The following is a 14,114-nucleotide window of genomic DNA, read 5'->3' on the forward strand; positions in this document are numbered from 1 at the left end:
TCTTATGTTATGAAAATACTCAACAAAAAGACATTTTGGCATTATTATGTGTTTTATTGTTCGTTCAAGCGCGAAATATAACTCTATTCTGGGCTGTCTTGTGCGCACGCACGATATCATCGCAAGTTTTTCTGTGTCACAGTCTCGACATTCACAGGCAGCGAGATCTATTTTGTCTTGTCGCGTATGAATGGTTTAAAAGCATTTGCATGAATAAGAGCGGGATCATGTAACACTAGCCAAAGGATGACAAACAATTAACAGATGCTGCATTGCGTTAAAAGCCCAAATTTGTTTATTTCATACAAAATCGTAGCATTTTGCGTCATATAGCCTAATTGCGTATAGGCTTGACATCGCGATTGCGATATGATTAAACGTGCAGCACTAATTGAGTTTATTTTATGATTTAGATAAAAAACTAACATAAAATCTCATAGCATTAGCTATAAAATTGAGTTTGCAAGCCTATATGAACAGTGGAGGAAAACTAATTCTTGGGTAATAGATAAATAAAGATGGAAAAAAATCGATTCTTGGCGTTTGAGAATCGATTTTGAATCGACCACATTTTAAAAAACGATTAATCGAAAAATCGATTTTTTTGCCCAGCCCTATCAATAACGTCCACAATGCTTTCGGACACCCAAATGGCTGTTCCCTCAAATACTGCCCTATTGAAAGTTTTTTGGCTTTTAGTATGAATATGTTAGCCTTACTGTTATCTATAAGCTAGTGTGCACCAAAATAATGACAAAATTTGCATTTAGAAAACCAAACCCAACGCTGAAAATGAAAATCAGATTGATGTCAGAATCCAACGCCGGATTGACATTAATCTCCAACGTTGGACAGGCGTTGTATTGTGGTTGAAAACGAAAATTGGGTTGAGGTTAGAAACCAACATGTCGGTTTCTGACGTCAATTCGACTTTCATTTCCAGTCACAGTGCAACCCCTGCAAAAATGCAACCCCTGCAGGTCCCTGCGACCAAAGTCATCCCCTGACTGACATTATCTACTCAAGGACCTGACAGAATTGTAGTGGAGTAAAAAGCAAGATATTTGTCTTTTAAATGTAGTGAAGTTAAAGTTTCCAGAAAAAATAATACTCAGGTAAAGTACAGATACTCAAAAAGTGTACTTAAGTACAGTACTCAAGTAAATGTACTTTGTTACTGTCCACCTATCACATTCACAGATAACATTAAGAATGCTTTCTTATTACTTATATTACAAGTTTTCTGAAATGGTATGTTTAAATATGCTAATGAGGCATTGTCTAATTAAATATGCACTAATTTGCATACATTTCTAGAACAAAAATCCGAACATTGGATAAAGCTTCAAAAAATTTGTTTTTTTGACATATTGGAGTCAAAGGTTTTTACAGAGGGGATTTTGGATTTCTCTTTTTATCACTCCAACACAGTCAACAGCCCTAATTTCACCATTTTTCTAGGAATAAAATGTTGCATAAAATCAGGCAAAGAACAAACCCTTCTATAAAAACATTCAGAATATAGAATAAAACTGTAAAGTTTGGCATATGTAAGTGTGGAGATTTCAGGATAAAAAAACCCATTTGAGAAAACGGCCTTTAAAGATATGTACTGTCATTGAAATCTACAGACGCAAATAGATAAAGTGCTATAAAAAGATACACTTACAAGTGTATTTTGGATGTTTTCTTTCCACTAGTCTGAAAAAAAGAAAAGAAAAACTATGCAAAGCCAAAAATCTCAAAACTGACAGATGCATGGAAAAACAGTGTTTTTGCCTGTAGTGTATCGCCTTAATAAAAGCCACAAGAAAATGCATCATATAACCTATAATTATTAAGCTGAAGAGGTTTGTGCAGTAATAAGTGCTGGACTCAGTTTAAGCTTCAGTAAATTACCGTCTCCTATCCGACACAGACAATTATTCAAAGAAACAAAAGACAGGCCTCTTTTTTTTTTTTTTTTTTTAATGGGACACTAAACATGTGTGTCACAAGTGCAAAGGACACAAGATTTGTTGTAAATATTAACAGGAACATGGTCTCATAGGTCAATATGGCGACGATCCAGTCATATAAATGGATTTGTTCTGACAGATCCAAGCTTCCCTGTAAATAGTCATATAAACCAACACTAAAGTCCACGATCTCCTCCATTCATCTCTGCTTGCTTTGAATACAACACTCTGCATTTCCAATACACATCTAAAATTCTGGCTTATTCAAGAAGAAGCATTCATAGCACTGTTAATCTACATCAAGAGCAGCAAGTCTAACACTTCATATGCTGTCAGTAACTATGACCCGGATGGCTTTTTAAACACCGCTGGTGTCCGGAGAAAATGGGGGTCAAAAGTCTGAGACCACGTTGAAAACCTGGAAATAAATAGTTTGAGCATTTCAATAATAATAATAATAATAAGTTGTGCTGTATACAATTTTTAAAATTCAAATGTTATGTCTTGCTTTTGGACATAGTTTTAATATTTCCAGAATTCATAAGGTCTCAGACTTTTTAGGCCCACTGTATATATGAAAATATGGTACTATAAGGCAAATTAGGGCTTCCAATAATAATAATAATAATAATCTGGTTCGTATAATATATTCTAGACTATTTTCATTTTATAGTAGTACAAGATTGCAGTGTTAAAGGATTTTGTCACAGCCAGGCTGCATTCATTCATAACATGACAATAATGGCATTCATTTGTATATTATTAATAGACAGAGATATTAAAGGGGAATTTCTATATCGTGCAAATAAATATTTAGCCAGCATGTTAAAACTTTTACATTTGTTCATTTCAATGCTCTACAGCAAACTTCAGTGGATTAAATATAAAGCACCTCAGACTGTTAAATATCTGTTAAATCCTAACAGTGAGCTTATTTTATGAATTAAATCTCCAAGACAAATTGCATTTATACTCTCATAAACACTTAAATGTAAATGAACATGTAAAATATATATTTTTTAAAATGTGCACCAAACATAAACTCAGATATTACACCATGCCCAAATAAATTTATCAAGTAAATTAAGGGACTGTGTGTGTGTGTGTGTAAATTATCTATAGCCTAATAATAGTTCATGCACATGATGCATTTACTGCAGATTGCAGAATAAACATACTGATATTCTATTGGTTCAGTAAGTCTATCATTATCTCATATAATACTGTATTACTCAATTAGAGCTCGTAATTCCCGGAGGATTTCATTGCCACTTGTCCATGGCATGATCTTCGCACTGAGAGCCTCTGGACCCTCTGAAATGGCTTTGCACAACAGTTTCTCTAAGGTGAATCCTTTCCTAGGCATCGCAATATCCCCCTCTCTCAATTCTTTAATGGGGCAAAAGTCATTTCCTCCATCTCCTATATAGCAGATCCTCTCATAATGCACACCAGCCTTAGCTTGGTTCTCTCTGAAATCATGCAGCACCCTCCTCTTGCACAGGTTTATAGGACATTGCGTACAGTCATGCGCGTGAAAGCAGCGCACACTCACGTAGCCGCGCGCATCTATGTTTGCAGGGTTAGTGAAGACGTCATCTATAGCCGACTTCAACCCTGATGCATGCAAAACCCAGTCTATGAAGACAGTATTAGAATCGGAGATTATAATGCAGTCGATGTCGCCCTTGTTCTCAGATATGAAGGTCAGGAGCTCGAGCATGCCCTCGGTGAGCGGGATGCTCTCCATGACCGCGCGCATGTGCTCCGGGCTCACGGACTGGTCCCCGATGTAGGTCAAGACTCGACCCATATACTCGGTCCAGCGGCCTCTCTCGTAGGACTTCTCCAGACAGTCCGGTAACGTCTGGTCGGGAGTGCAGCGGATCACCCATGTGTCGCTGTTGTCATCCACTATAGTGTGGTCAAAGTCGAACACTACTAAGGTCTTCATCCTGCGCTGGGAATAACACAAAACACAATATTGACACGATGGCTGACGAACAAATGTTCAACGATGCTTTCTCAGCAAGCCAAGAAACGAGATGCATGTAAGGAAATGTAATCAAATGTGTACCAACCTGAAGCGGCAGCCTGAGTGAATTATTCGATTTGGTTAGCGATTCTGAGACGGACACTTGCTTACAACACAAAGCATGATTAGTCACTGCTCGTCTCTGATAGGCTGCGGCGCACGTCACTCAAACGTCATGCGACGTTCTGATTGGTCAGTCATAACACTCAAGTCAACTTGGGGGCGTTCTTACTTTCTGTTTCCAGTCAGTTATTCATTCAGTAAACCGATTCAGTTTATTCGAGATGAAACCGGTATTGTCTTAGAAACACTGCTAGGAAATAATTTTTAGAATAGTGCAGTGCGGTCATAAAACTATGCGTCAGCACAATTTATGTCTGCAACAATAATTTCAAGCATGAGTGAGAAAATAACATGTTACTATGGTAAGCACATGTAACATATGTAACACTAAAGTGTTACCCCACATCCTAATCCTAATGTTATATATATATATATATATATATATATATATATATATATATATATATATATATATATATTCTGGATGTTGGTATTTTATTTTATTTTAAATTATTGAGTGATAAAAATCTACACAATAATATTATGTGATAATGTATGTGATAATATTATAAGCAGGATTTTGGATATCTATTTTTATCACTCAATAATTAAAAATAAAATATAATACCAACATTCGGAATAGATAAAATCATGTTTTTAGGAATAAAATGTTATATACATATACTGATTATATAACTGATGGTGGTTGAGGAGAGATCCCCTGACTGGAATGTAAAGCGCTTTGGGTGTATAGTGCATATGAAAGCGCTATATAAATGCCTTATTCATATAAACCCTCTGAAAAACCTATAGACTATAGATGGGGGGGAACAAAAGTTTATGTACATAAGTGCTTTTAAAGTTTGGAATTTAAATCTATAATCCATTAAATATCGAAAAGCTAATGGGGATGAACAATGGTGGAAATAAAGTTTGATATAAAACATTACTAAAATAATCAAAAATAAAATTAATTTCACTTTTAGATTTGCTTAATTTTACATTTAATGGTATTTAATTATTTTTTGCTTTTAAAGATTTGCGGTAATGTTCAAACCTTTTCAAATTCAACAAAAAATAAATAAAAAATCATATCAGCAAAAACAGATAAATGAAATAAAAAAACCTCTACCAATATATTAATAAGCTAACTGCACTTGTTTAAATTTAGGAAGACATTTCAATCAACAGGACCACTGAAAGCGAGGTTCACAGGTTCAGTACCAATTTTTATTTGTCAAATTCAGCAGAACCTCACAGTCATCTCTTTATAAACAGAAAGCCCTTACAAAACTCCAAGGTACGCAAACATGTCCCCAACAAACCCTTAAAAAAAAAAAACAGCTCAGATCAGACAGAAGAAGAAAAAAAATATATATATAAGCAACCATTTTCACTAAGAAACTCACTAGACATTTGCGTCGAGATATGGGCAAGAAAAAAAACAAACGTCAGATAAAAGCAGGACGAATATAACCGACTCAATTGAAACAAATGACGGTCTGCATCAGTCATTAAAAGTATTCCAGGGTGTGTCCACACTGTTTACACGATGACTAAAATGTCAGTCTCTTCGTATCGTTTGCTGAACAGCAGACCGTTGATGCTTGTGTGGGGAACAGATAACTAAAAATAGGGAGTGGTACATGCAGAGTCTCAGTCACTGTCGCTGGAAGACGCGTCCTTTTTCTTCGCATCTTTTCTAGGACTTTTAGATTTATCCTTTGCTCTCTCTTTTGATTTTGGGCTCTCGCTCCTTTTACTTCTCTTCCGTTTATCGCCATCGCTCTCAGAATCGCTGCTTCCACTGTCGCTCCTTCCTCTCCTCTTCCTCCCGCTCGTTCGGTCGTCTCGCTCTTTCTGGGAAGAGCGTTCTTTGGAGCTTCTGTCTCGTCCTCTGGTTTCTTTGCTCTTCGCCTCATCTGTGCTCTTCCTCTTGTTTCGGTCTTCTGCATCTCTCCCCCGATCTCGAGCTCTGTCCCGCTCTCTGCTTCTCGAGCGGCGAGAGGATCTTCTGTCCCGGCTGCTGCTGTGACGCCGCTCACGGCCTCTGTCGCGTGATTGGCCACGCTGACCTCGACCCCTCGACCGGGACCTACGCGACGCATCCCGACCCTTTTCTCTGCTTCTCGATCGGTCACGTTGCTGCTCTCCATTCTTCTTCTTTTCCACCTCCTTCGATTTCTCCTTTTCATTCCCATCCGGATGCTGTTTGGTCCTTTCTTTGCTTCGGTCTTTCTGCTCGCCTTCCTTCTCTCGCTCTTTGGCATCTTTATCTTTCTCTTTTCTGTCCTTGCTGCTTGAGCGTCCCCGTTTGTCATCGGCTTTATCGCGCTTTTCCTTCTCTCTCTTCTTTTCTTTGCTCTTGCTCCGGCTGCGAGCTTTCTTCTTTTCCACATCGGCATCAGTCTTTTTCCGCGCGTCCCGATCTCTGCTTTTGGAGCGATGTTTGTCCCTCTTCCTATCTCTTCCTCTGGATGCACTGCGTGATTTGTCCCGCTTTGCGTCTTTCTTCTCTCGTTCAGAGTTCTTCTTTGCTGCTTCTTGTCCTGCAGGTTTGTTTTCGCTGGCTGGTTCAGTGGCATCTGCTTTGTCCTCTGACATATCGCCTCTAAAATTAAAAAATACACATGAAACATTAATTTCCAGCTAATTATAATAACAATAATAATAACTGATTAGGGCTGGGCGAAAAAACAATAATGATAATTATCGGGATAATTTCCCTTGATAAAATCGCTGTGAGATCCAGTGAGAAGCGCCCGGATCCAGCGAAGAACACAAATGTCTCTGTGATTTAGTTTTTAAGCCAGATGAATCGCATCGATGCGCAACGATACAGTCTGAAGGCTTTTCAATCTACAAATCGCCATATTTACCATGGATTTACTGTAGTAACACTAACTGCACCATGGTATTGTGGCAGAAATGTGGAATATTCATATAGAATTGTATTATATTATTAATGTCAACATGTATTAAATGTATTCAAGTACTGTAATATAATTACAGTATGCTTTGGGTAACACTTTATTTTACAATGTCCTTGTTACATATGTTACATGTAGTTACCATAGTAATAGCAATAATTACATGCAACTAACCCTCAACCAAATCCTGTTACACTTTATTTTAAGGTGTCATTGTTACAGTGTAATTATATATTTAAGTACTGAGTAATAATAATTAACTACATGTACTTACTATAGGGTTAGGGTAGGATTAGGATTTGGTTGAGGGTTAGTTGCATGTAATTATGCAGAATTTACTGTTATTACTATGGTAAGCACATGTAAGACATGTAACAATGACACTGTAAAATAAACGGTTACCCAAAATCCTAATCCTAACCCTATAGTAAGTACATGCCATTAATTGATATTACTTAGTACTTAAATATATAACTACACTGTAACAATGACACCTTAAAATAAAGTGTAACCTTTTTTGGGGATTAATTATAATAAAACTCAAACAGTCTGAATATTTACATTTTACCATGTAAAATGAGGTTGTTACAATTTTTACAGATGTTACAGTTTTTGCACCCTAACTCAAGCTACTGTCAAATGTGCATTTCTAAGAGACAAAACATGTAATAATATTAATATCGCAGCCTGCACCGCAAACTGTGCCAAAGATACGTGCTAATAAAGTCAGGCGACACAAATCTATTTCATGATTTTGAAACAATATCACCCGGTAGAACATGCAGAACATAGAAATATTTTTTCTTTATTTTAAGAAAAAATTAAGAATTCTGACAGTAAAAAGTTCTTTAAAGTTACCGGGCTGGTTTCTACAACTTCCACTTCAGAGCAGAAATCTGCCTTTAAACTTTTTTGTAAAGATTTTACATTTATCATGATAATTATTGATATTGAATGATATGAAAAAATGTATCATGATAATTTATTTGGCCATATCGCTCAGCCCTACTTCTAATTAAATAAGCTTGAAAATCCCTCATTACATGAATCCCGACCTCAATGTTTGCATGTACTGTAGAATTGGACATACTTGTCTCCTTTGATCCACCTGTCCTGGGTGGCGGCTGTGTTAGATTTAGCTTTCTGTGTCCTCTGCATCTCCTGCCTCCAGTGTGGAGGCGTCTCACTGCGCCGAAACCGATCCCACGACCGTGAGCGAGACCGAGATGGAGTCCGATAGCGCTGCAGACGGACAGAAGAGATAACGTTAAAACAAAATGCATAAATGAGCTTTAATTAATAAGGAATAAATTACGTTTTGAAATATATTACAATAGAAAAGAGTTATTTGAGGGTGTAATATTTTACACTATTTAAGTTTTATTATTGATTAAATAAATGCAGGCTTGGTGAGCAGAAGAGACTTCTTGCAAAAACAGATCAAATCTTACCGACCCCAGACTTTTGAAGGGCAGTGTATTTACATATAACTCATAATCGGTCTTTCAAAGCAAACCACAGTTATTCTCTCACCCTCGGTCCTCTTCCTTTAATCCTGCGCCCTGACCTGGTCATCACCAGTCTTGTGCGGTTTGGCCGTGAATTCACCATGGGTCTAGAATATAACATACAAGTTATGAACTGGAGAGGAAAATAATAATAATGATAATAATAATAATAAAAATCACACAATATAAAAATGTCTGTACAAACAAATGATCATCCACACCATTACTGGGTGAAATATTAAAATACCACATCTACCTGTCCCTTTCCCTCTCTCTCTCCCTGTCCCTGTCTCTTTCTCTCTGTCTCTCTTTCCCAGAGTCCTCCTTGTTCTGTTCTTTCCCCTGCTCCTCTTCTTTGGCCTTCTGGGGGCTTCGCCTCATTAGGAAGCGGTTTTCTGGAATGGGCGGGACTTCCTCTGGGCGGATGGTTGACAAAGGTTGGGGATCAGCCTCTTCCTCATCAGACCTGGAAAAACATGTTCAAATTCTTACTCCATTATGATGAAGTTGTCAACAGAAGACGAAAACAGCACTCGATGCATATAATAAAATTAAACGAACCATATAATTATTTGTGGAAATTATTGGAAGGACTTTGTTGTCCTTTTGCACAGCCACTGTTAAACTCTGCATTTTATAATCCTGCAGCTGCCATGCACAAGAGGCAAGCTATTATTAGAGCTTTTATTACACTTGTACCCACACCCAGTGTGCATGAGCGGTCATGTGACGTGTTTTCAGTTGTGTAGTGTGGACGGAGATAGTTTCTGAAACGCCACTATGGATGTTTTCACGTTAAAACGAAAACACACTAGTGTAAACAGGGCCTAAGGCAGATGCTAACGTGGACAGGTGTTGTGACCTCATGCTCTTATCCTTAAAAAAAAAACATGAGTGAAACTAGACAAAGGTTTAAATACAACCCAGACCACATTTAAATACAGGTTCACTTTCAACAAGGATTTGTACAAAATAAAACACGTTTTATTGGCTGCCGAAATCTTTTCAGATATTTAGATTATTTTTATTTATGATATATTTTTAATACATAAAACGTTAAGGATTGTTTATTTTTCAGGGATCATTTTGGTACGGTGTCGACCTTTTAGTACTGGCATGCACAAGGAATGTGGAAAGCAAATTCTTCAAACTTTCAAACAACTCGAGTTGTTGAACGGTGAAAGATTCTAATCGTAAATGTGCAAAAGTAAACTGTATTAGCAAAGTACCCTTTCTTCTCTTTCTTCTTGTGTTTTTGTTCCTTCTTCTTCTTATGTTCCTTCTTGTGTTTCTTCCGTTTCTTTTTCTCCTTCTCTGATTCCTCTGAGTCGGTGGAGCTGTCGGAAGAAGAGTCGTCGTCACTCTCGCTGGATGAATGATGCTTCTTCTTTTCTTTCTTTGCTAAATGAAAAGAGTTAAAACAATACTTTAAAACGCACACTTTCATAATTTGATGATTAAACCAGGATTAAATTAAAGTGTGAAGGCCACTATTAACTGTTTGGGATTCAGATATTTTTGCACTGCCAAGCATAATTTGAGTTCATACAAGTTTACAGGAATGGATATAAAACCTTCTGTATGAATGAACAATTCAAGTAAAGCCCCTTGAATAACACAAGTAACCATGAGTGACCGTGACAGTAAATATTGATGCCCATAACACTGGACAGTCTTATCACAATTAACGTTACTTAATAAACGAGTATAATGCAAGTGCAAGTTAATTTGTCAGATTTAAAAAAAGCAACTAGACCTAAATCATGTCTTAGGCCAAAAATGTATTTTTATACAAGCATGCAATATTATTTGGATGTTGGAAAGGCACTATATAAATACAAATGAATTATGAATTGCATGCCAACATATTCTGAAATGCAATGACACGTGAAGTTAATCTTTTGTAGCTAGAAGCTAATAACATAAAAATGCATACAACTTACTAAAAATGAGAAGAGAAAATATAAAATATCACCTTTAGATTTGGGAATAAGTTCCCCACAGTTGAGCACTTTGACCTCAGCATAGGGTCGGCTGTTGGTATCCGTCTTCTGACTCTCGATCATCCGGATCACCTCCTGGCCGGAGATCACCTGACCAAACACCACATGAATTCTGGTGGGGGAAAGAGTAACAAAACCATTAAACACTAGACATACAGCACATATAAAACATACTTCTAATCCATATTCCTTAAAGGGATATTTCACTGCTGGAAAGATGAATGTGTATTTAAATTGGGTAATTTATGTAGTAGAAATGTGAAATTATTTTAGAAGTTGGTGCCTTCTAGACTGAGAAAAGCCAGAACATGTATTTTTGGCTCATGTGGATGAAAGACAACAACTCCCAGAATGCACTTGCTTCGCTGCCCTACGAGGCCACTCCCAAGCCACGCCTACCGGTTACAGAGGGCAGTATCGGAATAAATGACACAACTAGGCTACTAGTCGACTCGAAACTGAAAAGACGGCGTTTTATCGTGAGATCCCCCTATGGGCGGGTTGAACACATGCGGGACGAGCTCCTCCTACTGGCTGTAGTCTCTCGCCTCTGGACAAAAAAGCCTCTGATGACGATCAATGACAATATCGGAGGTTTTTTTCCAGACACACAATACAGAAATCTTTCGTCTCAGGGGGACATGAGGGAGGGAAGCACGGTCATTCGAAAATACTACCGGGTTTCTACTGATAAAAAATACATAATGCTGATCGGTGAAGTATCCCTTTAATAGATCACATTGTGCTGCACACTTACCCGTCCAAGTGAGGAGTTGGTTTTGTAGTTCTATGGTCAGGGACACAAAACAGTGAGGCAGAATGTAAATACAAATCTAACGAACACAAAAACAGTGATTAATGCACACCATAAATCGATTTGGGCCATTATCATCCGCAGTTCATAACTCGTTCAAGACCAGACGAATGCACTGAGGACATATACATTTATTTTACATCAAGGCTGCAAAAAAAGAAAGCGATAGTTGCAGATTATCATCCATTATCCAAGAGGACAGTAGGGACGCCTGAAGAAGCCTGTGTGTTGGACTCACATAAAGAACTGTGAGCCGTTGGTGTCTTTCCCTCTGTTTGCCATTGACAGAAGGAACTCCTTGGTATGTTTCGTTGAGAAGCTTTCATCTAGAAAAAGAAAAATGGCGGAATATTGAACCCAGTGTTTTTATTAGTATTGATGAGTAAAATCTTAAGGACACTTACCTTCAAAGAATCCTCCATATATTGATTCTCCACCTCTGCCATTCCCTGTTAAGGCAAACATGTCTGTCAAATGTCACCACACACAGGATAAACATAATACAACAGAAAAAAAAGCAAGACAGTGGTACCTTCAGTGAAGTCTCCTCCTTGTATCATGAAGTCCTTCACTATCCTATGGAACAGACTTCCTTTGTAGTGCAAAGGTTTTTGGGTGGTCTTGCCAATTCCTTTCTCACCTGGAGAAGAAAAACCTCACAATGTATAAATACAGACATGGCGTCGTTTCTCAAAAGTAACATGAGCTAAGTTGATCGTCGAGTACATTAGTGCCACTGGTCTCCACGATTCATTTGGGCTCACAATGCTTTTGGGAAACGCATCCCAGGACAGTGCAAGACTTGGGCTGTCGCATACTTCCCTATTATATAGTAGGCGAAAAGCAGTGTGTGTCAAAAGAAGTGTCTGAATTCACAGTACCCATAAAACAGTAGGCAAGAAGTAATTGACCAATTGTCTGTATTGTTGAAATAATAGTTAAAAATTTCCTTTCCTTCCATTTCATAACAAATATATATATAAAACTGCTTACATTTAAAAATGTGAAATTTAGAGACAGCTTTCCAGTTTTATAAAACAAATCTGCTTGTATTTTTTTTACCTGTGCACAGGCAGCGGAAGTTTTCACATGTCTTGGGACACGCCTCAGAGAAAAGCTCGATGACGACTCGCCCCGCTGTGAAAGGAAAACCGGGAGAGAAAGAAATGAATCCCACATTTTCAGAAATTAAAGAGCGGCTGTCTTACAAAGTGCATACTGAGTCTTACCTGGCACATTACTGATACCAACGTCTAAGAAGCAGCGAGGACGCTGCGCCTTCACCCCCATCACGCTGCAAACACAAAACACACATCAAACTGTAGTACAGAAACAGATCTGTGCTTACAGACTCAATACAACACCACAAACTTGTTTCACCAGTGTAACAACACTCTTACACAAACTAATGTGCACTTGGATCTTTTGATTTAGCTGTGCATTTTAACATGGATATATGTCTATGACAGATTTTGAAACATCCACCATAGAAAACACTGGAAGTTATTATTACTACATATCGATAGTTTTTGCCTACTCAAGCGTATTAATGAAGTTACTGACCGTAAATGTCAATGTAACCACTTTCACTTTCAGCAGAATAACACACATTTGAACACGTCAAAAAGATCACTTCAACATGAGTTTATGATCCTTTTGATATTCTAAATAACTTTTTTAATAAAACAACATTAAAACCTTTGCTGCATGTTGTCCTAGCCTCACGGCACAGATGAGCTAATAAACACACATTAACTGAAATCACCAGTGTACCACATTATTTAAACTGCATAATTATCTAACTTAGACTTGTGAAGTGTATAATCAGCACTGTTTGCTTTTACCAGCAATACAATCGTAACATTTAACCTTACGATTGATTTAACATTTAATCATGATTGAATGATTAGCATGCTAACATGCTATTTGTGTCCATTATTGCGTATTTTAATATTTCCATTTTGTTCTTCCCTTTTTTACTAGTAAACTCGGAGTTTAACTTACATGTTTGATCCAAGTTAAACCGGTTATACTAAAATGAAGAGAATATAAACAACATTGACTGTCGTTCTCGTGTCCTCAGCGCGCAGGTCTGCAAAAATGGCGCCGTGACGTGCGACTAGCGGAGCATTCTGGGTAAAAAGATGAACAGCCTCAACTGGAGACTATGGAAGCTTAATGCGGACAAAAATCACCTGCGGTTTGCAGTTTCGCTTGAATTTAAAGCGATATTTCACCCCCAAAAATCTATAATTTGCTCACCCTCAAGTTGTTCCAAACCTGAATGGATTTCTATCTTCTGCTGAATACAAAAGCAGATATTTTGATGGGTCCCATTGACTTCCTTCCATTTAGTCTATGGAAGTCAATGGGAACCAGAAACTGTTTGGTCACCCATATTCTTCAAAACATCTTCTTTTGCTGTATAATGCAATGCTATACACTAAAACTCTCATTAATTCCCTGACGCTCAAGACCCTGCGTGTTCATTTAGATTTGGTTTACGTTCATGTCTCTGTGTTGTTTATTTCACCAGCAGATTGGTGATTCTTTACCCTTTTCACTGGAAACGTACTTATTGTAATGCTCTCTTGGCAGGTCTTCCAGCATGCACTGTCTAACCTCTGCAACTGATCCAGAATGCTGCAGCAAGAGTGTCTTTATCGAGCCGAAGAGAGCGCTCGTCACACCTCTCTTCATAAACTTGCACAGGTTGCCAATCGCTGCTCGGATCAAATTCAAGGCACTGATGTTTTCCTACAGAACAACCACTGGCTCTGTACCCCTATATAAACACATTAGG

At 37.8% G+C, this 14,114-nt stretch overlaps 2 protein-coding genes across 4 annotated transcripts; both read right to left on the reverse strand.

Moving 5' to 3' along the window:
• Positions 1-1,969: 1,969 nt before the first annotated feature.
• On the reverse strand, positions 1,970-4,146 carry phospho2 (phosphatase, orphan 2). Of its 2 annotated transcripts, none has more exons than XM_084128846.1 (2): positions 4,040-4,146; positions 1,970-3,913 (listed from the first exon to the last, which is right to left on the reverse strand). In XM_084128846.1, the coding sequence occupies exon 2, from the start codon at positions 3,910-3,912 to the stop codon at positions 3,187-3,189; it is 726 nt and encodes a 241-aa protein (XP_083984972.1). In that variant the 5' UTR covers position 3,913; positions 4,040-4,146; the 3' UTR covers positions 1,970-3,186. The 2 variants fall into 2 exon arrangements, with proteins under 2 accessions (XP_083984972.1, XP_083984971.1); XM_084128845.1 differs by having other exon boundaries at positions 1,970-3,918; positions 4,040-4,132.
• A 1,118-nt stretch (positions 4,147-5,264) lies between these two features.
• ppig (peptidylprolyl isomerase G (cyclophilin G)) lies at positions 5,265-13,446 on the reverse strand. Of its 2 annotated transcripts, none has more exons than XM_084128831.1 (13): positions 13,316-13,446; positions 12,541-12,605; positions 12,374-12,448; positions 11,844-11,951; positions 11,716-11,760; positions 11,550-11,637; positions 11,255-11,284; positions 10,470-10,609; positions 9,724-9,895; positions 8,751-8,960; positions 8,520-8,601; positions 8,077-8,228; positions 5,265-6,667 (listed from the first exon to the last, which is right to left on the reverse strand). In XM_084128831.1, exons 2-13 carry the CDS (start codon positions 12,599-12,601, stop codon positions 5,713-5,715), a joined length of 2,118 nt encoding a protein of 705 aa, XP_083984957.1. In that variant the 5' UTR covers positions 12,602-12,605; positions 13,316-13,446; the 3' UTR covers positions 5,265-5,712. The 2 variants fall into 2 exon arrangements, with proteins under 2 accessions (XP_083984957.1, XP_083984958.1); XM_084128832.1 differs by having other exon boundaries at positions 11,255-11,330; positions 13,316-13,432.
• Between the last annotated feature and the right edge of the window lie 668 nt (positions 13,447-14,114).

The sequence above is a fragment of the Abramis brama genome (genome assembly GCF_963993115.1).
Source record: "Abramis brama genome assembly, chromosome: 11".
Lineage (NCBI taxonomy): Eukaryota > Metazoa > Chordata > Actinopteri > Cypriniformes > Leuciscidae > Abramis > Abramis brama.

What these genes read in the sequence shown, in the direction of transcription:
- ppig (XM_084128831.1), bottom strand. Translation starts at nt 12,601, where the DNA reads ATGGGGGTGAAGGCGCAGCGTCCTCGCTGCTTCTTAGACGTTGGTATC. An exon ending in ATATGGAGGATTCTTTGAAG is followed by an intron (nt 11,638 to 11,715) that starts GTAAGTGTCCTT and finishes TTCTTTTTCTAG; the next exon opens with ATGAAAGCTTCTCAACGAAA. An exon ending in TTAAAGGAAGAGGACCGAGG is followed by an intron (nt 8,229 to 8,519) that starts GTGAGAGAATAA and finishes GTCCGTCTGCAG; the next exon opens with CGCTATCGGACTCCATCTCG.
- phospho2 (XM_084128846.1), bottom strand. Translation starts at nt 3,912, where the DNA reads ATGAAGACCTTAGTAGTGTTCGACTTTGACCACACTATAGTGGATGAC.